This window comes from Cygnus atratus, chromosome 3 (assembly GCF_013377495.2).
Source record: "Cygnus atratus isolate AKBS03 ecotype Queensland, Australia chromosome 3, CAtr_DNAZoo_HiC_assembly, whole genome shotgun sequence".
In the NCBI taxonomy this organism is placed as follows: Eukaryota; Metazoa; Chordata; class Aves; order Anseriformes; family Anatidae; genus Cygnus; species Cygnus atratus.
The window spans coordinates 58004139-58029297 of record NC_066364.1 but is presented as its reverse complement, the minus strand read 5'-3'; the positions used below and the strand labels follow the sequence as shown (position 1 = coordinate 58029297).

At 35.6% G+C, this 25159-nt stretch overlaps 1 protein-coding gene across 1 annotated transcript in view; it reads right to left on the bottom strand.

The window, feature by feature from the left end:
- The window catches only part of LAMA2 (laminin subunit alpha 2), a 380546-nt gene that overhangs the window by 215095 nt on the left and 140292 nt on the right, over positions 1-25159 (bottom strand). The window contains exons 5-12 of the mRNA XM_050709562.1: positions 23689-23868; positions 21380-21469; positions 19008-19125; positions 17210-17388; positions 15726-15825; positions 8260-8420; positions 4489-4629; positions 2961-3134 (exon numbers count right to left, since the gene is read on the bottom strand). Of these exons, the coding sequence (XP_050565519.1) occupies positions 2961-3134; positions 4489-4629; positions 8260-8420; positions 15726-15825; positions 17210-17388; positions 19008-19125; positions 21380-21469; positions 23689-23868 (1143 nt within the window). The remainder of the gene's footprint in view (positions 1-2960; positions 3135-4488; positions 4630-8259; positions 8421-15725; positions 15826-17209; positions 17389-19007; positions 19126-21379; positions 21470-23688; positions 23869-25159) is intronic.

Genomic DNA, 25159 nt, shown 5'->3' with positions numbered 1-25159 from the left:
TCATGTTTTGGGGGGCAGGGGACAGCAAGGGGCATTATATGTTCCATATTGTGCTTTATGGTGGTTACTTGTAGGTGGCTTCTCAGCATAGAAATTATCAAATTGTTTTTGCAGAGATATCAAAGGAAATGAGGCAGAGCATATACATATTGCAAGACTTCTGAAACATCATGGATGCCTAGCCCTTCAATACTGACTTTAAAGAAACAGGTGCTTGAAATCACCCTACTGAGTTTAGTACTTCATTTTTCATTAATTTTATACTCTCAGTGCTCTGATCAAACAGCATCAGACTCTAACTTGTAACACTTTCAGACCAATTTATAGAAATATTCTAGCATGGACACAAATTTAATACACACTTACAGGTTCGTTGTCAAAATAAATTAAGAAACTTCTGACAAAAACAATTCATTTTTTCAAATACCAAACAATTTAATTAGAGATGATAGAATTTTTCAGTAACTAGAAGCTTGAATGGACCACAAATTCTCCTGATTGCTCTAATCCTTAGTTCAGTAGGGTATGATAAGGTAGACAGGCAAGAAGATAAACTATTTTTTGATACCTACTAAACCTTGATGCTAGACATTTTAAATCTGTTCTCCAAAATTATCCACCAATTTCTAGAAACAAAATTCCTCCAGATTACTCTCAAACTGCATTCTGCATCAAAAACAGTTTTCAAGTTTTCAGTTCAAACAGATATTATATAGTCAGATGTAAAATAGCTGGCTTAAAAAAAAAAAAAAATCTGTATTTGTCCAAAAAAGTTTAAGCTTTTTTAGTGGCATGTATGTTTAGAAGAGTGAAAGGATACAGTGATGTTAAAATAATTTGCTTATTCTCCCTTTGACATAAACAAGAATACTGTATCATCTATAGCCTCCTGTTATTTATAATCTCTCCTTAGAGACACAGTCAAAGACCAGTATCACACAGTCTAATGTCATCCAGATTTAGAAACACAAAAAAAGAAAGCTGAAGGTTGCACACTAAGGAGCATCCCACTTATAACACTTTCTTTTTTTTTTTTTTTATCCAGAAGAAGCATTTGGAGATGGATGTAAAACAAGCAGATAGCACACATATGGCAATCAACATTGTGGAGGCTTAAGCACAACATGCCAACTTTATATTAAAAGAAACCTTTTAAATAAGGTTTTTCAGCTATATTTAAAAACCGGGAAATGCAGGATGGTTGCTACCTTTTGTAACTCAATTCTATTTTGGGAATACTATTTAAAAATAGTAATTTTAACAATAAAAATGAAACAATTTTCTGTGACACAAGGCTTATGAATTACAATAGAAGTTTACATCTTGATGTAAGATTTCCTAAATCATTCTCCAATTTCCCTAAGACAAAAAAAAAAAAAAACAAAAAAAAACTTACGATGATTGGCTGCTCTGAGATACCAATTATTATACTACCACACAGCTAGCAATCAGTCTGAGGAAAGGGTGTTTTTATCCAGTTTCAGCTGTTTGGTTTTATTTGGTTTCAGCTGTTCAGAGAAATATTTTATTGAGTTTACAAATAAGGACTTGCAATATTCCATCCCCATAGCATAAATCATATGGGCTAAGCATGTCATTATGACTATAATTTACATGATGCAACATGACAGTTAAGATGTACTGTGGTAATTTGTGAGTGCTTTCAGTATTACTGTAGTATCAAAAATTTATATAGCTCAGTTATTAAGGCAAATTGTTTCATTCATACAGAGATGTCTGACAGTAACCACAAAGGACCTCCAAATTACACTGAAAAAATAGCTTCCACATTCAAATGATTTGTGCACATTCTTCTTATTATTTTGCTCTTTGAATAGAAGCAGGATGAAATTCTGTCTGTAAAAGTATCAATTCATATCACAGGGTAAGTTCACCAGGTATGGAAAACTGTAGAAAAAAACTCTCCCTTGTCCAACTAAATGAGCCTGGCTATCTTTAACAATTTATAGCCATGAACAGGATGCCCAATTCTTTGGAATAATGCTATTTAGTTTCCACATGCTCACTTACCTTCTGTCATGTTGATTTTCAGCCAGCAGGAAGAAAATAAATAAATAAGAAGTTGACAAGCTCTAAGAGACTACAGTGGAAAATATGCTCATGTGTTAGGGTTAGCATTTCAGATAACATTTTATCATAATTGGGATTATGGAAAATGGAAAGCTGTTTAGCTTTCTTAATGTTTAGGACTCGTTCAGTCCTCAGTTTTACACTCCGGCCAAAAAAAAAAAAAAAAAAAAAGAGAGAGAGAGGAGAGAGAGAGAGAGAGATTTGCCTGAAGGTATGATCTATGAAAGAAGTCTTAATGGTGAGAAGCCCAGAAGGCAGACCACAAAGGCACCCAAGACTTTAGAAAGCAAATATTTGCCTTAAACCTGCAAGGCATGAATATGTGTGTATGTGCACACATACACGCGTGTAGACTTGGATAATTATATGCATTTGAACTGGCATAGAGCTCACAACAGCATTTTCCAAGTTCTAGGGCAGACAGCTCCCCACACAAGCTTCTTGCCAAACATTAAAGTTTTGTAACACACCCCCACAACATCTGATACACAACTTGCATCTATGAAAAGCAGATGAGGGAATGGGTTTTCAAAGCTGAGGACAAGGTGGGAAGAGAACAGGACAAGGACAAGCTGAACTGCACACCAGCTAATTCATTCAAAAAACAATGCTGCAGACTCTACAGGCTACTCTAATACCCGACAGCAGAAGCCAAAAAAGGGCTCAAGGTCAAAGATACTTAGTTAATTTTCTCTGCATATATTTGTTGCCTCACAAGGACACTCCATATGCCTCATTCCTATCTACTTGCACTTTTGCTGGTCAAATAGCTATCTAACTTAATCTTCCATCAATTCCCTTCAAAGCCTTACTTCTTTTCTCTCTCAATAAATCAAATTAGCATTTAGGCAAGCACCATCTGCACTTACTTTGTTGCCCAAATAAGAACTGGGTGCACTCCAGTAATATGTCTGTGGCAGTACTTTACGTGCAGCCACGTTGCTGATGCTGAGCTGCTGACGTCCACCACTATTCTTTTGTTTGGGAGTAACTCTGATGAGACCCGGTAAGCCAGCTAGATACCAACCATTCATGTCTTCTATCTATGATGACAGAAAATAAAACAAAACAAAACACATTACAGTCAGAATCAAGACATCAGTCATTTCAATAGTCAAAACCTCTCATTCTTCCATTTTTAAAAAATTGACTGTTTTATATGATTAATAGCAGTTCAAAAGCTAAGGAATTATAAGGGTAATAACAATAAAAAATTACCTTATTGTTTGCAATTGGGAGTTATAACTCCCGAGCAGTTTGTCTGAAGTATGTATTGTATGCAAGTATTTGCTTTCACTGTTTTGCATCATCCAGAGAGAGGAGGAAATTCTATCTTACAATCTTATGCATAATTCCTCCGAATATTTTACAAGTTTACAATAAATAATACCAGTCACAGAAGATGAGGTGACAAATGGATGCGCATTTTCTGATTGTAGTAGACTACTTAATTCATAAGAATTTTTTATTATAAAGCCCTAAAACTTTCAAGTTTAAATATACACTTTTTTAGAAAGCCAAAGCAAAGCTGAAAGCACCAGAACTTAAGTTTTTGAATCAGCAGGGAAGTGCATACTGTTCATACAAGAATGGCTTCCGGAGCCTGGATACAACCAGAACAATAAAATAGCTCAGCTGTGGGCTGGAATTTTTTCCAGATGCTGGCATGTAAATGAGCACACCAGGCACATGATTTTACTCAGATTTCCAGCATACAATGCCGCTGAGACTGGGAGCTACCAGACCTGGAACATATTTCCCAAACTAGATCTACGGACATGAATATGTAGCATACAACTATTATAGTAGAATCAGTGTCTAAGCTTTGAGAACTAATATAAAGTTTACAGTATATTTGCATGCTAGAGACATTTTTCTACAGTACAAATAAGAACAGTAGGTTCTTCTCACTTCCACATATTTTCCTAGGGATGCAGTATGCAAAAGAAGTTCACTCAAAATGCCCCCAGTAAGGCATCCCTTCTCCTTACGTAAGCTGTTTGTTGTACATCTGATGTTTCAAAATTCTTAATTATTTCAGGTCTAGAAATCTAATAATGACCTGTAAAAGTGGTTGCCCTATGTATATATTGCGTTTAACTAAGTACTGATTATGTTTGCATACGCCTGGACTGTGTTTATGCACATGGCTTCATTTGTGACATTTATAACTTATTTTGAAATTTTCACTATTCAACTGCACTTCTTCCAGAATTTTTTCACAATGAAGCAAATGTAATTTATAAGCCTTTTCTTTTCGATAAATGACAAGATGTATGGGGCACAAAAAAACGCACATGATTTTATAGTAAGATGCACTCTGTTGACAATGGACAGTGAGAATATACAAAAACACAAAACCAATGGCATATACTGATATGGTAGGATTTTTCTTACACTTCTGTAGGTGAAGTGAGAGTCTGTGCAGACATTTGTTTTCCCAGAGCAGAAACATTCCTCACAGCCTTTGGGATTATTTTGCTGCAGATTGAAGAAACCTGGTTTGCAACGATCACAGTTTTCTCCTTCAACATGTTCCTGAAAATGCACGTTAGAATATATTACTTACTTTAGTTGTCACAGATGAGAACCTGAGATAACCAGCTTTATACTCTTTTTTGCTTTGATGCAGGACTAAAAAGACATTTATAGGAAACACTGTTCTTATTTGTAAATATTAGAACTATATCCTTTATACAATAAGTTACTACACCTGCACATAAATAACAGAACACAGAATTTGGACACTGTAAGATTTTTAATTCTTCTTCTGCATGAATACATGCACTTGATTTCAGGGAATAATAAAGTTTATCTCTTGCATGCTTAAAGGAGTGAAAAGGGAAGAAAGTATGGGACACATGCCAACCTTAGTTTGTACATATGGCTGATAAAATCAGCATTCACAATCAACACAAACTACAGGTACACAGTATTAGTTGTAGAAGTCATTCAACATATCCGTTTTTCAGTGGTCTATTGCTTAGAGCTGAATCCAGGCTAAATCCAAGTGTGAAAAGGGCTGCATTTTCTCCTTTCATAACCACATATGTTTGCCAGCCAAACAGCCAGATCTGCAAACTCTTCCATGTGGAAAGCAGGCACTAAACGTACATGAAATATTCTAAACTTAGCATTTAGCAATTACATTTTTTCTTAGAAAGCTAACATGAAGAAAGTCCTGCTACCTTGCCCAATTAATCAGTTTGTCCTATACACAAAGATAAAGCTAGCTAGAAGTATGTTGCAAAAGGTTCGTGCTATGGCATGTGCTTAGATATTCAATATATATATATATATTTATATTTTTTTGCCAAGAAAGGCCAGAAAATTCTTTCCTTTTCAAAAGTGTTATATACAGTTTATCTAATCCTGGAAATAGTGCTCTACAGTATGCACACAGGACAAAACTATGGGCTCCAAGTCGACAGAGAACGAAAACATTATGAAAATCCTGCCCACACTGTGTAGTCTAAGCTTGCTTGAAATATACTGCTCAGAAATAAGTTTATCAAAAGCCATTTGATAGCCTTCTGGCTAAGATGTAGCAAAGATGGAGAAGATAAGGCAAAGCTATGGGGAGAAAGATGGATTAAGAAGGTCAATAATGGGGAAAGGGTAAAGACAAAGAAGGAGATCAAACAAAAATATAAATAGGTTTTCACCACTACTTACACATTAAAAACGCATATAACAAAATATCTTTGCTCTATCTCTATCGCTGTGTTGTTTCTATTCTTCCTTTCAATATCATATACAGTCTGTTCAACAAACCAAAAATCTTTTTAGTACAACTCAAGGCCGTCAGTAAGTAACTTTTACCTTTGACGCCTCATTAATTTCAATGATGGTATTTGTTACATTTTCACCAACAATCTTAGGGTTAATCAATGCATATTATTGTCATAGGTATGATAAAATCACCCAGCTATTCATGCTTCATGTGAAAAGTAACCGTGGGATAACATCTGGGAGCTTGCGGGCATACAAATGCTCTTACACAATTCTAGAAACAACAATCAAGAACTCTGGTCCTAAAAGTTTCAGACCTTGCTGAAGTGCTTGGTGTGTACACATTGGGAAGGTGAAAATAAATAAATAAATAAATAAATAAAAAGAAGAGAGAGAGCTGCAAAGCAAAAGTTTTTGTTTAAATGAAAATCTGTCCTACTCTGCAGTCACAAGCAGAGTAGGACAGCTTTTCAGTGCGTAAAACCTGCATAATTCTTTTGAGTAGATGGCAAATTTGCTGAATAATAGACACATAAAACTCAAAGTTGGAAAAGATATCTAACCTACCCTTCAGCCAAAGAAGCAATCTTTCTACATACTAATTTGTATCTTAATACTTTGTTAAGTCCAGTTTTAAATTAACAGAAATGAGACTTTGACCATACACCTTCAGGAAGCTTTCTGCCTCAATCAGTGTAAAGCAGGCATTTCTACCTGTGCCTCACCTTTTTAGACTTCAGTTTCCTCTGGCTAATGTGGCAAAGATAACAACCTCGTGACCACTTGGTAACATTTTGGTGCTCATCCTAAGAGCTTTTTCAGCAGTCAATTTCCTTAACAAGAAAACTATCTTTAGTAAATTTCAGAGCTCATTGTATGTAATTGAAAGACGTAATTAAAAGAAGGGAAGCATTTTTCCTCAGACCTGCTCTTAACTTGTCCAGACATCCCACTTTATTCTTCTTATGGAGCATATCTAATCTGGTGATTTCAGGGTCCCTTTGACCATAATCTGCTTTGATTTGAATTTGAAGATTGCTAGTGAAAATAAATGGGTATGTATCAGTACCTCAGCTATCTGCAGTGGGTATCATTTTTCCCCCATATGCACTTGAAAAGGGTTAGAGAAATGGAAAGGAGACAAAGGATGACCAGGAAGGAGGTCACCAGAAGCGTGGACTCCCTGGGATAGGAACAGTATCTCTATTCCCTGTTTGTTTGGTATTACAAAAATAATGTCATAATAGTAAGAACCATTCAGCAGTAGTTATCTTGTATTTAGCATATGACATCTTCACCACTCTTTCAAGTCAGAATATAATAAACTCTGATCTTATAGACTTGATAGCCAAGAAATTAGAACTCTGATATGGCTAGATTTTATTTTTGACAGAAAGCATGTGACTGTTACATAAAGTGAGGGTAAGGTTAATTCTCTGATTAGATTTCAGTGCTATTCAGCTGTCACACCAGAGCTTAATGAGTGTATGCAGCATGAGCTGAAGGAGTGAAGTATTTCTTGTACATTTTTGTACTTAGGGACATAATGTAAGTATTTTTAAATTCACATTTCTGTCTAATTCTGTTACTTAAAAGCTGGAAGGAAGCTCCCACAAGTATGACACACAAAAACTGACCCACTGCACAGTAAATTGTCCTTTGGGCATATGCGTGCTGACTTACTAAACAATTCCTTACAGACCACCATTTCTAAAGCTTTACTTGTATCACAGTATTTTGTAAGAAGTAGATGCATGTGTTTTTAGAAGTGTTTTCTTTTGATATAATATCAATATATAATTTGCTGGAGGTGAGTAAAGGAACACAGAGAAAACCACTCTTAAACCTTTCCATAAATTAAGAAATTCATTGTATAGAAAGGATGATTTAAAAAACAAACAAACAAAACCTAAATATTCTAGAGATTTCTAAGCAACCATCCCAAGGCAAGAAAGAATGCCCTTAGTATGGAACTTAGCAAGAAGAGAGGATTAAATCCCTAATGACAACACTTAAAATGCAACTTTTTTGTTGTCTTAATACACCATCAGTTCAATGGATTTTCTTTTTTGAGATCATATTACAGATTATCTTTAGAGCCCACAATACTTTAAACATACCATTTCTGAGTAGTGAGGAGCGAGACTTGAAAACAAATAATTCACAAGCTTCTTAAGTGTCCCTTTCTTGCAGACTTATATGACAGGCAGCACACTACTAGATACCTATTTCAATTACAGAGAGTACTAAGAGTACACAGGACAATCTAAGACTTCACAGGACCAAGAACAAGTGTTCTGTGAGAAGTGACTGCCACAGACATTAACATAGCTAGGTAGGATAGTGGAACACCACTGTATGATAGAACACCAGTGATTGCAGTCTTTCAGTATCATTAATATCTTCTTATAGCTCAGAAGAATTAAACATCCATACCTTACAGATGCAGAGACCTACACAAGGGTCAACATTCATACTGCCTTTCAGTGAGCAGTTGCAGGGCTGGCAGTCAGGATATCCTACATAACCCAAGGCACATCTATCGCAGTGTTCTCCTGCAAAGCCAATCTTGCAGTGACAGAAACCAGGCAACATATCTACAGGAAGAGGGAAAATGCATGAGAAACATTTAATTTATCATTATTGTTATCAAATATATGTGTTAGAGTGCTCAAAGCAACATCTTCCATAGGTGTAACATAAAGGCATTGACACTGGATCAACCATATATTTACTTAACTCATTATCCTGTCTGAGAGCAGCCAGAATAAAGCAAATAAGAACAGAAAAAGTGCATAGTTATTTGAATTCTGAGCTTCCAGAAATCTCAATATTAGAGATCTTTTAAGCTGAAACTTATCCCTAAACTCTTGCATCTAACAATCCCTGGAAAAACTTCTCTTCTATTAAATTGCCTAATTGACTTTGAATATGTTTTTACTTCCAGAATCCATAAAGCTCTCTAGCAGTAACTTGTGCATTTAGCCATGTGTAGTGTGAAATAAAACACTGATGTATGCTAAATCTGTATTTATTGCCCTTTAAATGTCATATAACAGAAAACAGCAAGTAACCATTCCCTACTCATTCTCCATGTAATCTGTGATATCAATGTATCTTTACCATATCCCACTTGACAATTTTATTTCATATGCCAAAAACTGCTAAGCCTATATAATATCTCTTTACAAAGAAACTGCTTTGTATAGCTGAAAATCCCTATTGTCCTTCCCTGCACCATTTCCAGTTCTAACAAATTATTTAAGGGAAAGGCAGGATATAGTGTGGACTTATAAATCATATGGCAATTTTTTCAGTTTTCTTTTTAAAACATCAGTTGTTTCCTAAGGCTGTGTTGATCTCCTACTACTGCTAAGTCAGCACTGAGATGATACATCCAGGGCACAGTCCAAGGTAATTGTTAAGAGCTGTTTTGCAACTGCTAATGCCTAATTCAGAAATCACTACAATCAATGTATAAGTAGAACTATTTTTTTTCTCTGTTCTGCTTTTCATTTAATTGCTACAGAATTTTATCAGTTATTTTATTGCCCATCCACTGACTATCTTGAGATCTTTCTGAATATTTTGCAGTTCTTTCATTTTTCTGTGCTAAAAGATTTTGTACTTGCAAACTTTGTCACCTTCCTACTCATCCCTTTTCCAGGTTAAATATGAATATTCTCAGCACTTCATATTGATCATCACTGTGAAAATGGTCCATTTATTTTCTTAACCAAGTACTCATCCATGACAGAACCTCTCTTCCTCATTCTATTACACCTTCTATCACAGTCTTTGGTGAAGGTCTTTGTGAAAACTTTTTGAACATCAAAATCCAGTATTAATCAAAATAGACTTAGGTCCCATGTTCATTGACTCCTTCAAACAGACTAATAAGGCACACTGTCTTCTACAAAAAAAAAAAAAAAAAAAAAAAAAAAAAACTGCTCTGGAGTTTAGCCCATTTTAGCCACAGGTCGTTAATCATATAAATCCTTTATTTTAGTTCTACTGATTTGTTTGATACAGAAACCAGACCTCTGAATTTTAGTTTCCTGGAACCCTCCACCTTTCTTTTAGTAACTAGATAAACAGTTCATATTTATATAATATTAACTTGGATTTTAGAAAGTACTATAAACTATATATAATGCTTCAGAACTTCATTTTTAATTATACCCCGAAGCCATGGATAAATATCATATATGCCTGATGAATTTTTATTATTATTCATTTATCAGCTTGCTCTAAAACTGACACTTCTGAGACATTTCTTCCAACTTGTCCCCATGAACAAAGATGCTCAAGTGGGAAGTTCCCTGAGCTCTTCTATTCACTGATACAAAGAATTCATCTATGTCCTTTTCTTTCTTGAGATCTCCAGTTATAAATTGATTATACCTTAATCATATTTAACTACTACTGAATTTCAGTGTCTAGCAGTCTTTTAGATTCCAATTTATCTGAAGTACTTCTTAGCAACATTTAAGCATTTAGCAAATTATTCCTAATATTTTAACATGTGACTAAGTGCATGACCTTACAGAATTTGTCACAATTTACGTCCTTTACTATTATCCCATTGGATAATTTTTATTTTATTTTTGTTCAGGGAGATTCTTTTTAGCATTTAAATAGATATATTTTTTTCTAGCTTAGTTATGTCGCTTGAATCATTTAGAATTAGAAGAATGCGTCTTCTCTGAGTGTCTAACAGGCAGGCTTGCCAGGGTAAGGCTAAGGCTAAGATTCTTTGGATTGTTTATTTTGATTTTCTTTCTAAAAGATTCCTTGTTTTAATTAATTTGTTCTTTAGGGAGGCCTTTTCACTCCTCCAAGAATGTTGAATTTGAAGGCTCTTCAAGAACCAAGTTTTAAAACTCATGCATAAATACAGAGTTGGTTCTCTTTTTACAGTTTCTCTAACTAGATTTTTGAAGAAGCAGTCACCTATAGGAGTTTAAAATTATATTATTTGTTAATCTGTACAGTGATAAAATTCAGTCTGTCTTCTCTAACATTGTCACCTCTTCGATCTCCTGTAGTGCATCATATTAACTGTCACCTTCTTGATCTATACTAATTATATATGGAACTTCAGTACATGAAGTCTGTTATTTACTAAACCATGTGCTCCGTGGGTTTTGATGCCTATGGCCCAGCTGCTTTCCAAATTTCTGAGTGACCCTCTCATCTAGTCACTTTTTTTTCAGTGCCCCATCAAGAACCTTCCTTTCTTCTCTTCTCTTTCTCTGCAACTGGCAGAGAGACCAGGATTGGAAACTCCATTGTCACCAGCCCCCTTTCTTATGCAGTATGTACCTATAGTTGATATCCGTCTATTAAGAGACTTCACATGCCACAACAGAGAGAGAGAGGAAACTGTGGAGACTACTAGCAATCATATATTCTTCTAGCTCTTATGTGACATGCTAAGTCCATATTTCTTATTTGGCTCAGTGCTTTCTTTAATTTACAACACTATCATGCTGGCAGGATCTAGGCTCTCATTTCTACGTAGCATGCAAATTCCTGTCAGTGTCTCCCTGTTTATCTTTTACCAAGCCTCTGTAGTGCTCATTATGTCGACAGGGTAATTACACTCTGATTTAGGGCAGGTGTTTCAGGTCTTTCTTTTGTGGTTGTTGTTGTTGTAAAGAACTAACATTTCAGTAGAAGTACATCTTATGCTTTAGGTCTTTTTTCTTCATAGGCCTTGTTTGAATAGGGTTTTATTTGTTGAAGCTGTTCTTCTCCATTTTCTACTGGAATATTATCATTTTCTGTCCTATCTTTAAGTGTACAGAGGCTTTAAAAGTTCATCCTAGAGGATGAGTCATCTTGAAATACAAGCTTTATCAATCAGTTTCCTCACAGCCTACCAGTCTATACAAAAATAAATTCATGCAAAAGCATGCATCAGATCCTTGAAAAAACTTGCAATCCAAAGTCTGGCCTTGGCATTCTCAGCCCTGTTCCACAGCGTACATACTCCAGAAATAATCTCATGGAAGTCAGTGGGACTGCTTGCTAAGCAAAGCACTATGGAGGCTGAATAAAGATCAAAATGTCTGAACCTTACTTATCTTACAATGTCTGAGAAAGTTTTTCAGCTAAAATAAAGACCAATCATTGGGATTATATTATACATAAAGAGGTAGCAGGGAAAAACTTCAGTGCATGATAGCATCTAAATTATGGAAATCTGCAAGTTTCCAAACTTCACAGATCTTACAGGTACTTAAAAGACAATTAAAATAGCTATTTGTTAAAATACAGCCACTACATCTTAAAACAAGAGTATTGATTTACTGAGAAAGCCTAATTACTGGAGTCTAGAGTAGTTCAGAATGTATAGACTCCATCTGCACTTTTGAATGGACAACTGCAAGTGATGACAGCGTCAGCAGTGGTCAATTTTACCTATTATTATGATGGACTGAACATGGGTGGACAAGTTTGTTTTAAAATTCAGTGCATTCTTGCCTGTCAGTTACAAAACCTGGCAATGTTTTCATCAGTTTATTTTATCAATACCATAATTTGTAAACATACCATTGACTCATTGTTTCTGGCTCTAACATTTTTCCACATTACTCATGAAAATACCGTATAATGTTGCTATGAAAGAACATTTGAAAAGCATTCTTCGGGACTCAAAACCAAAAATATACAATACAATTTAGAATAATAATCTTTAATTTTAGAATGATTGGTAAAATATGTGAGGACAAAGTTATATTAAGCTAAGCAAAATGGAAATTATAGATGCTTAAAATATAGAAATATTTCTTTTTCTCCAGAAACAATGCTTGGTCAATTATAAAGTGATTCCTTTATGCCCTTCTCTTATCTACCCAAACCTGATGATGACTACAGATGTAGCCTTTTAAATCCTCTTGTTGCATTTCATCTATGTATGGTACTTGTTACAGAGCTCCATTTTAATTGTTACATACCTATAGTATTGAAACACGTAGAGAATGTGCAGCTTTCATCTTTATTTTCATTGAGAACTGTTCACAACGACTTTATATCCCTGATGATTACCATATTTCCATTTTAGTTTAGGCATTTTAATGTTCCAGACTGGGTTGCTTACCAAACTTCTAAGAAATATATTTCCATCTTACACCAAGCAAACAGTTTCTCCTTAAACAACCAGCCAGCAAACTCTGAGATGTATTCAACCAGCCCAGTGTGTATTCATTCTGGTTCATAGCTGAATAGATAGATTTCCTCAGACGGATTATGCTTTCCAGCCTTTCTTTTATAAAGGCTCCCTGGTGCTTCAAACCCAACTGTGGCCGAGGGTGAGGAGTATACAGAGTAAAAAGAATTTTATCAGGGTATTGCGCATAAATTTGTTAGTATTAGAGAATACTCTAACGTGCTTAAAAGCAACAGGCCCCTAACCATTTTTAGCCAAATGAACTGAGCGTCAGGAAGATCAGGAGAACTTCTTTACAGTCAGGATTGAAAAAAGACGAGAGTTTTAATTTTGAAAAAAATAATAATAATAATAATAACTCTCTGATACTCGAGATTGGAAAAACTGCTGAGATACGAAACTTGTTTGAATGCCTGGAACTAGATGACCAGGACTGGCTGCTTGCTAATAAAGGTGAAAGGAGGAAAATTAGAGGGAGAGAATCAAATTCTGGATACGTTACCTTCAAGATGATGGCATGAAACATTCCTTGATTTATTAGAAAGACACAGTTAACTATCTTTAGATTAGATGGGTGAAAACAATAGAGAAAAAGCTAGAAAGGAAAGAAGGGGTCCAAACAGGAGCTTGATTCCCTTCCTAGAGACATCTAGGAAAAGCAAGAGGCAAGAGAAGAATTTGCCAGCAACAAGATGAGACGATTGAAAAGGCAAAAAGAGATACATGAAATAAGGAGTTAAAGTAGAGTACCACAAAATTCTGGGTAAGATGTGCTGAATGTAATAAATTTGCATGGATCTTGCTTGGAATTTGGTAGTACCACCCATCAGCAAGCCAGTCAGATTTAGAAAGTGTAAGCAGATGTACAAAGAAACTATGAGGGGGTTTAGATCTGTTCATTGCTCAGAGGCCAGAATAGGACATTATGAAAGCTCCTAATGACACTGTTACTGACAACCAAACAAGATGAAAAAGCATCATTATCTTTTTGCTTCCCTATTCTCATTAAATGACAGGCTGAATGCCTGTCTATTAACTGTTTTTCAGCTGTCAGGCCCCTGCAGAATGACCCTTACCGTGGTCAGGACTGAAGGTGTGAAAAGAAAGGCTGTAGCGGTAACAGACAGGAACCCAGAGACCAGACAGGCTTGTTTAACACACAGATGGGACACTGCATTTCTTTGAATTAATCCTCCTTCCATTTCAAAATCGTAGTCTCAGTATTTTACAAAAGCACTGAATGTCTGTAGTGGAAAATGTTTGAATAAAAGTTGTCCTATTTAACAGTATAAGAGTTTTCTTTGTTGTGTAAAGCCTGACATCTGTAACCTCTCCACTCTCTCCCACAGGTTTGACAGAGACATCACATGGTCTTGCTGTGCTTTTCTACCTTTGGGATGCATCTCTCATCTGCTTCCACGGTCTTTCCTGTCCATCTGTGTGACAAACTGTATGGGGTGCAGGCGGCAAGGCTTTGGGAGTGGGGGGGCTGCAGCGCCTCTGTGAGGTGGGGCTGGGGCTGCCCCATGCCAGACACAACCAGTCCCAGCCCACTCCAACAGCCCCACTGCCGGGCATGGCCAGGCTCAGCAGCCATGGGTGGACAGCTCGGGGAACACTTACTAAAGACTCACTAAAAGGAGGCAGAGGAGCTGGGAATGAAGGAGTGTGGGTGAGCCTGGGACGTGGAGCTGTTATATTTTTTTATCTTTGTTCCTCACTACCCAAACCTATTAAAATTGGCAATAAATAAAATTAATTTTCCCCAAGTCAAGTCTGTGACAGTAATTGGTAAGCGATCTTCCTGTCTTTATCTTGACACATGAGATTTTTCGTCTTATTTTTGACCCCATCCTCTTGAGGAGGGGGAGTAACAGAGCAGCTACGTGGGCAACTGGCAGCTTGTCATGGTCACCCTTGCACAATATACCACTGTGACAGTAATCAGGCAGCATCATTGTATCTAGAAACTTTAGTTCTATGAACTGATATAGTCAGTATGTAGTTGTTATAGTATAGTTTTCATTGATCTCTATTTCAAGAAAAAGATTGCTACTATATCTCTTCAACAGATATTAATGTAATTAGCCCAGTAAAAACACCTCTTAAGAACTGACCTTCAGTTTTATTGTCTTCCTACAATATTTTCAGAGGCTGGTCAGCAAAAGGACCAGAACCGTACTGCAATCCATTGTTTCCAAAGCACAAGAAAGAAAATTATTATCTATTTGCAGATAGCTTTTTTCAGGGTTATGGTAAAGAGCTTGTAATCCCACATAAATAATATAGATGGCACATAAATATGACACCTTTCAAGCAGATTTTTTCTAGGTTTCAGATGCAAATATGTATGGCAAAGAAAAGAGATGAAGAGATTATGATTGTACTAGCTTTAATCTCTGCTGTAAAAGAATAAAGCTCTTTAAAGCCAAAATTCTCTAATATTCCATGGAAAAAACTCTCCCAAATGTACTCATGTTTACAAGCCATGAATATGAAGGAAGCCTCAGAAAATTTGGGAATATAAAATCTAAAGAAAATTATCCTAAGTATGCCGGTGGATCATTGTTTGCATGAGTAAACTTAAAAAACATCTCCTGTGATTTTTTAATTTTTCTTTAAGAGATAGCACAGGGAAAGACAAATAAAATTCAGCTTTTCTTTGACCACTGCTGATTTATATCATTATTATGACCAGGTTTATATCATTATCTTTTAGGGATCTTACCTCCTTCTGCATGTTTCTCATCTTTGACACAGTTTTCATGTAAAGACCCATTTGGATCACAGGAACACGGCTGGCATGGATCTGGGCTATCTGGCAATACCTATAAAAACAGAGATATTACTAAACAAAGTCTTACCTTTAAAGTTTGTACTATAACAAAAATGGATGGTTGCCTAACTCAGCTCATGCAGTCTAGACATTAATGTTCCATTTTAGATATCTGTTTGAAACATGTAAGTAATTTCGATATAATTGGGTTTTCAACTAAAAGGAGTGAACAGGTAAATTGATAATAATGGACCCTTGTATCATTAAAAGCAATAATTGTAATCAAGTAGATTTTAAACAGTCACTATCTAAAGTAACATTGGTAAACAGTTCAGTTTTTCTGGTCAATGTCCTTCAAATAACTAACTGAATTTAGTTAGTAACTGGACAAAAAGGGTAAGTGAGGAAAAGTGAACACTAGACAATGGAACAATTTCCTTTCATTCTTGAAAAGGTTATCTCAGACAAAAAACAAACAAACAAACAAACAAAAAAACTTAGTCTAACACAACACTGGGGATATAAACTAGAAGTCCTGCATAAACTATTTATATCTATATACTCTACATACATTTTACAAATATAGAGATATAATCCCTATTAGTTGGATGGTAACCTGATTCAGATGAAAAAATCAAGTTCCCTGTTGTTGAAGAGATCAGCACTCCTCTTCTACAAGCTCTAAGGCTAAAAAAACAGTGTATCTGGAAGAATGTAATTATTGTGATTTGCTGATGTTTTCTGTGTTTGAGGACTGAAAAGCAATCAGACTAAGGCCATGATTTACTCAACTGAAACTACACAGACAAAATATCAGGAATTTAAGCACATACTAATAGCGTAGCTATTTAAAGCACAGGCATAGCCCATATTGGCAGTACGACTTAACATAATGTGGATCTTCTGACAGCTTTATTTTAGATGAAAATACAGCCTTATATGCTGAAATACAAAAAAAAAAAAAATAAAAAAATCTATTGCACTAAAAATGAAAGGCATTCATGGGACACTATAGAATTGCAGTGGTTATTTATTACATTTAAAAAATAAAATGTATAGACCCTCTTTCTCCAATATCATATATCACAATATTTCTTTGATCTTTGATAATACATCTTGGAATTCATTACTGAGGCAAAAGTTCTGTTTACAAGACCACATCCTCCTTTAATTTAAACTGAAATATTAGCTGGAGGCCCCGACCTCAAGTACATTCCTTCATATCAACACAATTCAGTTTCGTATTTCTGTGAACATTAACTTTACAGATTTCCAGCTGTGAAAAGCAACTACTACACTGTCAGAATTAGAAGTTAACCTACATAAAATGGCAGTCCAAACTATGTCATCTCTTTTTAATAACTTAACTCTCCAAGCTGATGTGATGGCTTGAACACAAAGAATTACAGTGAAGTGACAACAGAACATGCATTTACCCCTTCAGGTCTGAAGTAACCATCAACGCAGGTTTCACAGTTTATGCCATCAGTGTGGCTTGTACAATTAACACACACTCCACCCCCAATGTATTCTCCATGAACATTCAAACTCTGATTTTTGTCTGCCACATTCTGATCATAGTAACATTCCTCAGTCTTCCCATGACAGTTGCATGCTAAAAGAGAAAGAACTGTATTAGCAAAGATTTTCTGGCTGTTACTAATGTATTAAAAACAATCTTTCAACATTCTGTCATTTGTAGTGTGTGCAATACAACAGATAACACATTCAAGCGTTAATTCCCTACTTCAGCTACAAAAAGTCTAGTAACAAATGCAGCCTGGAGTTCTGTAGATTGATTTTTTTTCTTGATATTTTGTCTCAGATAGTATGGAAGTGGACATGTATAGTCTAATTAGGTTCTTTCTGTTTTATTTTCTTCTGTTTAAATTGATAGTCCAGAAACCTTTTGGTAGCACACACATACGGCTCATGAAACAGGAAATTTAAAACGCAAGAGGAACCATAAGAAAAATAGCAGAATTGTGCATTAAATTAAAATAATTTCCTTGAAAGCTAAAAGGTATTCTAAAAGCACTTGTTTTTCACATACGCATATAAGAACTGGGTCAGAACAAAAGAGATACCTAGTTTTAAAACTATTTGAGAAGTTCAGATCTGAGCTCTTAGACTGTAGGTCCACATGTGGGAGAGTTAATTTTATAATCTGTAGCTGTGAAAATTCAATTTTTAATTTCCATATAAAGAGAAATTCAAAGCTCATCAGCATTGTAGGGAGTCATTCTCCTGACATTTGAACCAGATCCCGTGGTACAACAATTCACTAAGGGTTTAACAGGGCATAATAAATGTCCCTTAAAAATGAAACATGAAAATAAATATTTACTGGTTTGATTCCAGAGTGCATTCCAGTGCAGACAGTCTCCACTGAAAAAAAGACCTCTGCAAACAGACTTTTCAGGACACAAATATGCACTTATTACTTTTAATATGGGGATATCTTCTTTATATTTAATTAATTTTTAACCACTCCTGGTAAGAATATAGCTGCAGAAAAGAATAAACACATCTAATGAAGCCCTATATTTTATTATGTTTGGAAATATAAGTGATATATGACCTTTGGAAGTAAGGTGTTAACATTCAATTGTAACTATCCTTACTACAGTAAATCTGAAAATGAAATTCCCACACTGTAGGGATGGTGATATTTCAAGGTATGTTTTCATTGCATGCTGGAAAACTGGATATATCTGTGTTTTTTTTTTTCTTTTTTTTTTTTTCACTAAGAATATAAGAAACTCAAATCCCATTTTGATCATGTAAAATATTTTGTTTCATTTAGGCTGCACATTAAACTATATAAAAGTGCCTGTTTACACACACACACAAAAAATCATGCTGTTAAAGTTTAATATAACAAAAAAGTAAAAAAAATATATATTTGTATCAGAATTCAGTCCTGTTATTTTATCAAAACAAAAGCAACATAAAAATAACCATTAAAAAAGGAAGTCAAAACAAACTTTTTTAAACATACTACACCAAAAACAGCATGTTACACTGAAATATTCTGAGTTCAATAAAACTACAATTCTACACGTAAGTTTTCTATTGACTTTTTTGAGTCAGACAGCCTAAATAAGCAAACAAGAACTGATTCATAAACAAATGTGGTAAGAAAAAAAAAATAAATCGCAAAATCATTTAGGACTCGATTTCAGTTTTCACCAGCAGCTACAGTAATCCTCTTCTGTCCTGCTTTCAACTTACGTTCACATTCATGCTTAACCAGGAAAGTCCCAGCATGCCAAGGTTTCTGATTGAAACCAGGACAACACCGATCACATGTCTCTCCACACGTGTTGTGCTCACACTGACAGATGGATTTCTAATTTAAAAGAAAAACAAATATTTACAAAATGTGATGATTTGAAGAATCTGCCCATGTACATAATCTGCATTCCAATTCAAATTATGAAAACATTAGCAATAAGAATGACTACACTCTGTAATTCCTGTTTACTCATTTTTACTCATTTATGTATCCTGCGTCCACCTAGTGAGAGACAGAAGTGTGTGTTTAACCTTAATAGTTCAATTTTAAGAAAGCAGCCATGGCACGAAAGAATTTGGCCACAGAATCTTAGGAGAATCTAAGAACATAGGAGAATCTACTTCCAACTGACTGAAGCAAGGAGTAGGGAAGAATGAAAGTTCACTAACACAGCAAATAAGCCAAAGTGCTAATAGCCCTCAGATACAGCTTCACATTACAGGAAAACTGACCTGATAGCTAGCTTATGCTAGAAGGGGTGAGCCCATTGCTACCCTTCCCTTAGATGCAGCAATCTACAGCTGCAGGGTGAAATCAATTCTGTTGGCTGATCCCATAAAAATAGTCATCTTTTCTTTTCGCTTTATCTTTTTTACTGGAGGAGTCAACTCATCTTGTAACCTTCTAACTGCACAACTAAATTGTATGTGAGGGAAGCAGGAGGAGTTTTTAAACTAACAGGAGATGAGAGCAGGACCACCACCCTTTTAGTGGCATTTTGGTTCCTCAGAGGATTGCCTTAGTCCCAGCATGAAAATATTGCTGTAGGCACACATAAATTCTCTGAGCCACAGAAGAAGCATGGGAAAGAAAGAAAATGTAGGTTGGGGAAATTAAGAACACTAATTGCCTTCCCAATAGTCTTTCACTAGAGGGGATTCTCTGTGGTCCTTGTGAGCCCACTCAAGGTCGATGCAGCAAGCTAACCTGGAGAAATTTCTATGGCTTACCACACAAAGCATGAATTTTACAAAACACGGTCAAGTTAAGGAGTGCTTCAGAACAGCAAGGCAGTAAATTCAAGCAAGTTTATTCTTTTCACTGGTAGAGGAAAGATTAATTGTGATAACAATTAGAGTCACAATGTTTTACAAGCCAAAGCCCCCCTGTTTTAGTATGGCTCAGTCTAAAGAGTATCCCTGGAGAGCTAAACCAAATACCCCAAATCTCCTAAGGCTTCAGTCGTTTCACTTATTGTATTTTTATACTAGTTAGACAACATATATTTGTCACCTGCAAAACAAAACACCGCACTTGTCAAAATGTGTTTTTATCTAGTAGCCAAACTACCTGAACTGAAGTCTGCCTTCATCTCATAGCATTTATTTTCTGAGGTAGGCCCAGTTCTAACACATGGCAATGAGACAATGCCGATGTTTGATAACTAAGACTGTCTGAAACAACAGTACATCACTTGCTATGTAAATCATTACAGAAAAGGCCTCGAAGAATTAAAGCAAGGAATTTGTAAAATTTTTACAAGGATCCACAGAAATTGCTTAGAACTGTAAATGTATTCTTTGTAAGATTTCTTTCTTTTTTTAAAATCAGTTCCTATGCAATTGGTTAATGTCATCAATCAAAAAAGATTTTTTTGTTGTATAGTACAAAACTTCTACTTGAGTGAATAGCATATGAAGAGATCCCGCAGTGTGGCACATCAGTAATATTAGTAGATTGCAAATTCTGTATTAGCGATGATGTGTGCATGCATATGTATAGATTTGGACCATCAATAACAAATTATATTTCTGTATTTCAATTATATTGGCTATGAGTCTATAAATGGTGTAAAAAGAAAGCTACATGTATGGAATAAATTATAAATGGTTCATGATTTTCTAGACTAGCTTGATTGATCACTCAATTAATATTTCACGCATAGTAAATGCACCATTCTAGAGCCATCATTTGTTTGCAAGTATCAATTAATACTTGAAGGCTATTTAGGAAACACCTTGATTAATACCAAAAAAGAATAATAAAAACTGACTCTTAGTGCTCGCCTCCACAGCTACATAACATTACCCAAATTTCTGTTTTTCCTAGGAAACTTTGAATACGGTCTGAATTATCTGAAACCTATTTTTGCATTTCAGAGAAAGCCTCTGCTGACATTGCATGAATGTTTATTCTTCTGGTTGCCAGCACTATTACATCCTAGCACTGCTGTTCTTGTAGGTGAAAGACATAAATTAACAGAACTCTGAGGAATATTAAGATTTTTTCTCGTGTTCCACCTTATGAATAAGGCACATTAAAGAAAAAAAAAGAAAAAAAAAAAAAGCAAGAAAAGAAAAATACATACATTGGTCACTGGATCAAGTGGACAAGCCTTTGCATGGCCTGAACATATGCACATGCCACCAACCGAGATGTCTTTTATAGAATAGTAATACTGTAAGACAAAACAGAAATTGAATTGCTAAGTGGATTGTGAAATGCAGGTGCCAAAATACAGAATTCATTTCTGTTGACAAAACTGTCAGGTCCTCTTCTATTTCTTTTTTGATCTATCACAAATATAGTATACAGTGTAATCCAAGCTATGTCTTGATCAACAGATTCAGGCTTAGTGAATGAACGGGTATAAATTGGCACAGTTCCATTTGTTTGAAGTCACAAGAGCCATGTCAATTTATACACAGCACACACCAAATATAAGCACAGGAAAAGGCTATATGCACACTGGATAATGAAAAGTCAAATGCTGTAGAATTTTCTCCCTTCAGAAGACATGAAAAGGAAGAGGCATGATGATGGGGAGGAGAGAAAGACGAGAATAAAAGCTCAGACAAGAACACCTTTGTTTACCTTAGCTGAGTAATATTTGAGCATTCTCTGGGCTGTGAAAAGAACTGCTTTTCATTACTGGCCTTCTGAATGACTATGGAAGATTTTTCTTTACTAAAATTTAAATAACGTTTGACCTGTTGCTCTTACATTTGACTTTCTGATTTTCTTTGGTGGAGATTAATACCCCTAACAAGGAAGGAGGACGGAAAGGCATTTATAATCATATATTATCACATCTTTGTAAAGTGAGTCTTGTATGCCATCTTGTCCACTTTCATCTGTTTTGGTGAGGGTCCAGTAACATCTTAACAATTTGCAATCAAAACAAACATATGTTATTTTCAAATTTTGCTTTCCTCTGTTCAACCTCTTTTTCAGATCATTAACAAATATATCAAACAAAGCAGAAATTCACATAACTCATGATTAACATTTTACTATACAGAAAAGGTATCATTTATGGCTACCTTTTGTTTCCTATTTTGTGGAATAGTGGCTTGTCTACTGTATTCTATAGGAAAAGCCAGAAAAGGATGGCAAGTTTCAATTGATCCTTGTTCCTTTGAAAATGTCTCTAAAAGGCCTCATGGAGACTTGCCATAAAGAAGCACTTTTTCTTTCTTGGTTTGAGAAATCTATGGATCATTCTGCACTAGGTTTTAATGAGTACATGGTAATGTTTAATATGTGAACTGGAATCTTAACTAGATCCATTTTTGTGATTCTGCTCACTTAGAATCAGATTATTAAATGTGTACTCTCACGTAAACGTGATTTCCATGATTAGTGAGGTGTGCAATAACTGTTCTCAACTGGAAGCATTTCTAGGTTTACAGTACAAAACAGAATGCCAAATTCCAAACTTTCAGAAATAGCCAGCACCCTATATATCTGGAGGAAGGAATGAAAACTAGAAAAGTGGAACAGAAGAAGCAAATTTTCTTCTTTACAGCTATCCACTGCTGATAAATGAAAATAATTAAAGCCAAGAATAGCAGTAATCCTCCTTTATATGAGGACTTACTATAGTGGTACTTAATTCTCCAAAAGAAAAATAAGATTAACAGAAAAAGGAAGTGAGCAGAAAGGAAAAATGTGGAAAGGTATGCATCCTGTACAACAGCTTTTAAGAATGCCTCAGAAAAGTCAGAGAAAACAACAGCAACAACAAAAATAACATGCAGCATTTGAGCAGCAGGTAGACAGAGAGGTATGGCATAGGAAGAAAGTACGGATTGTGGAAAAACAGAGGTCAGGGTTGTGCACGCACAAGTAACAGTGGAGAAGATGGGTATAGTGTGAGTTTGAGTGCTGCATCTATTCTTTTAAGCTAAAATGGGATCTAAAATTTTACTGTTATCAACAGTCATATAACAATGCTAAAAGTGTTGTATTCAGGCACTACTGTGACTAATAGTACCATTACTAGAAATAACACTCAAAGAAAGTGTTCAAGGAATGTTAAAGGCAGCAAAGGATTGAACAGCAGAGGAGGCAAAAGGACATTATCTAAGAGAAGACATTTGCCAATTACCCATATCAGAATATTTACACTAAAAGGAGCTCTATGCTTATGTTAATAAACATGTTCTGTATGTTAATAACACCATTAAGCAGAAAATGTAAAACTGTGACTTTTGCTATAGAGAAGATAACAAAATGTTGTGAAGAGGAGGGACTCTGCTACTTATGACCAGGACTTTGACAGATAACAAACAGCTACTCATCATCTTCCAAGATTTCCTATGCCAAGCATAGGTAAGTACAGCATTTCTAAGAGAACTTCTACACATGCATTTCTACTGTCTTGCCAGAACTTACCCTCCTTGTAACAATGGGATCAATTTCATTGGGATCTTTGTGTGCGAACATCATTAAATCAGCATTTAGTGTCCGTATCCTCTGAAATCTCAGGCGAATAAAACGAGCAGAGGTGAACTCCAGTAAAGCACGTGAAGGATCATCAGCACTAGGCCGTCCATTGATTAGAGAAGTGTGAATCTGAAGACAGAATTATTAAAGCAATAAGGAATTAGATTACAGCGATGCTGCCATGATTATGCCAACAGAAATCATTAAAGGTACTGTGTGAATGCATTTGAAAATGTAAAATACCTTCATCCTTTACAATGCAGATCTCCCTACAAAAAAAGTTTTCCAACTACCCACTGATCCCTTTTGAGCAAAGGAAATTCATCAACTACAGAAAAAATGTAGAAAAACCTGCACAAAACAACAAAGCCCTACTATAATGTCCACGCCGCCGGCAAATCATTCCTCCTCTTCTAGCCTGAAATAAATATTTTCAGGTATTGAACAACTGAAGGGCTCCAAAATTTGGAGTTAAAGGAACAGATATTTGGAATGGGACTCAGAATTCAACAGGGATCAGTTTGCACACCTTAGAGAAGTTGTTATCAAAAGACTAGAACTAGGTGTTTTCTAAAGACAGGGTAACTTTTGAAATACTGAAAACTACAACAGCTGGATGAGATAAAATAAGCATTCATTAGCGTCTCCCCTTTCCCATTTACACAATTCATCATTTCCTTTGAATCTTGTTCTCAGCAAATCGACGTAATTGTCTGGGTTGCAACAGTTGTCACCTAGTCCCTAAGAAAAGCCTTTATCATCTCTGAAAACTCTGTTCAATATTTGTTTTTCCAAAGATCCTACCAATCTCTGCTTACACTGTGGTTTCAGTAAAGATTGTCCCCCCTTTCTCTGCCTGTCCTATTGTAAACACTAGAAATTTGGATAAGTGTGCTCTGTGACTCTGATCGCAGCACCCAGGGCAAGGCAACAAAATCAGGCAATTTCTTCCCCTCCTGCCAGGATGAACCCTTTCTAACTGACCACGGCACAACACACACTAGCTGTTAATCAACAAAATAAAACAGATGGGCTGCTACAGAAGTGTTCTTGGAAAAGGCCTATGAGAAGAAAAATGTCAGGTATAGCAAATATTGTTAATGAGCACCTAGGGGGAGGGAGGAAAGAAACCATTAATTTTCCTGTATTTTGAAGTGTTAAATTTTAATTGGGGCATTTTTATTATAGGCCAGCATACTGAAAGATGTTCTGATGTTGAGCCAAATATGCAGAACATTAGAATGAATAAGAGAATTATTTATTCTTTGTGATGAATATGTCGTGCACCTTACCTCAGTGCTCCGAGTGAAAGGTCAGGCTACCCAGCCATTTTCTATCATTGAACATGATCACATTGCCACTGTATTAAGCAAACAGCTGCATTCAGAATGCCAGCTGGCACTCACTCAGCAGTGGCTAC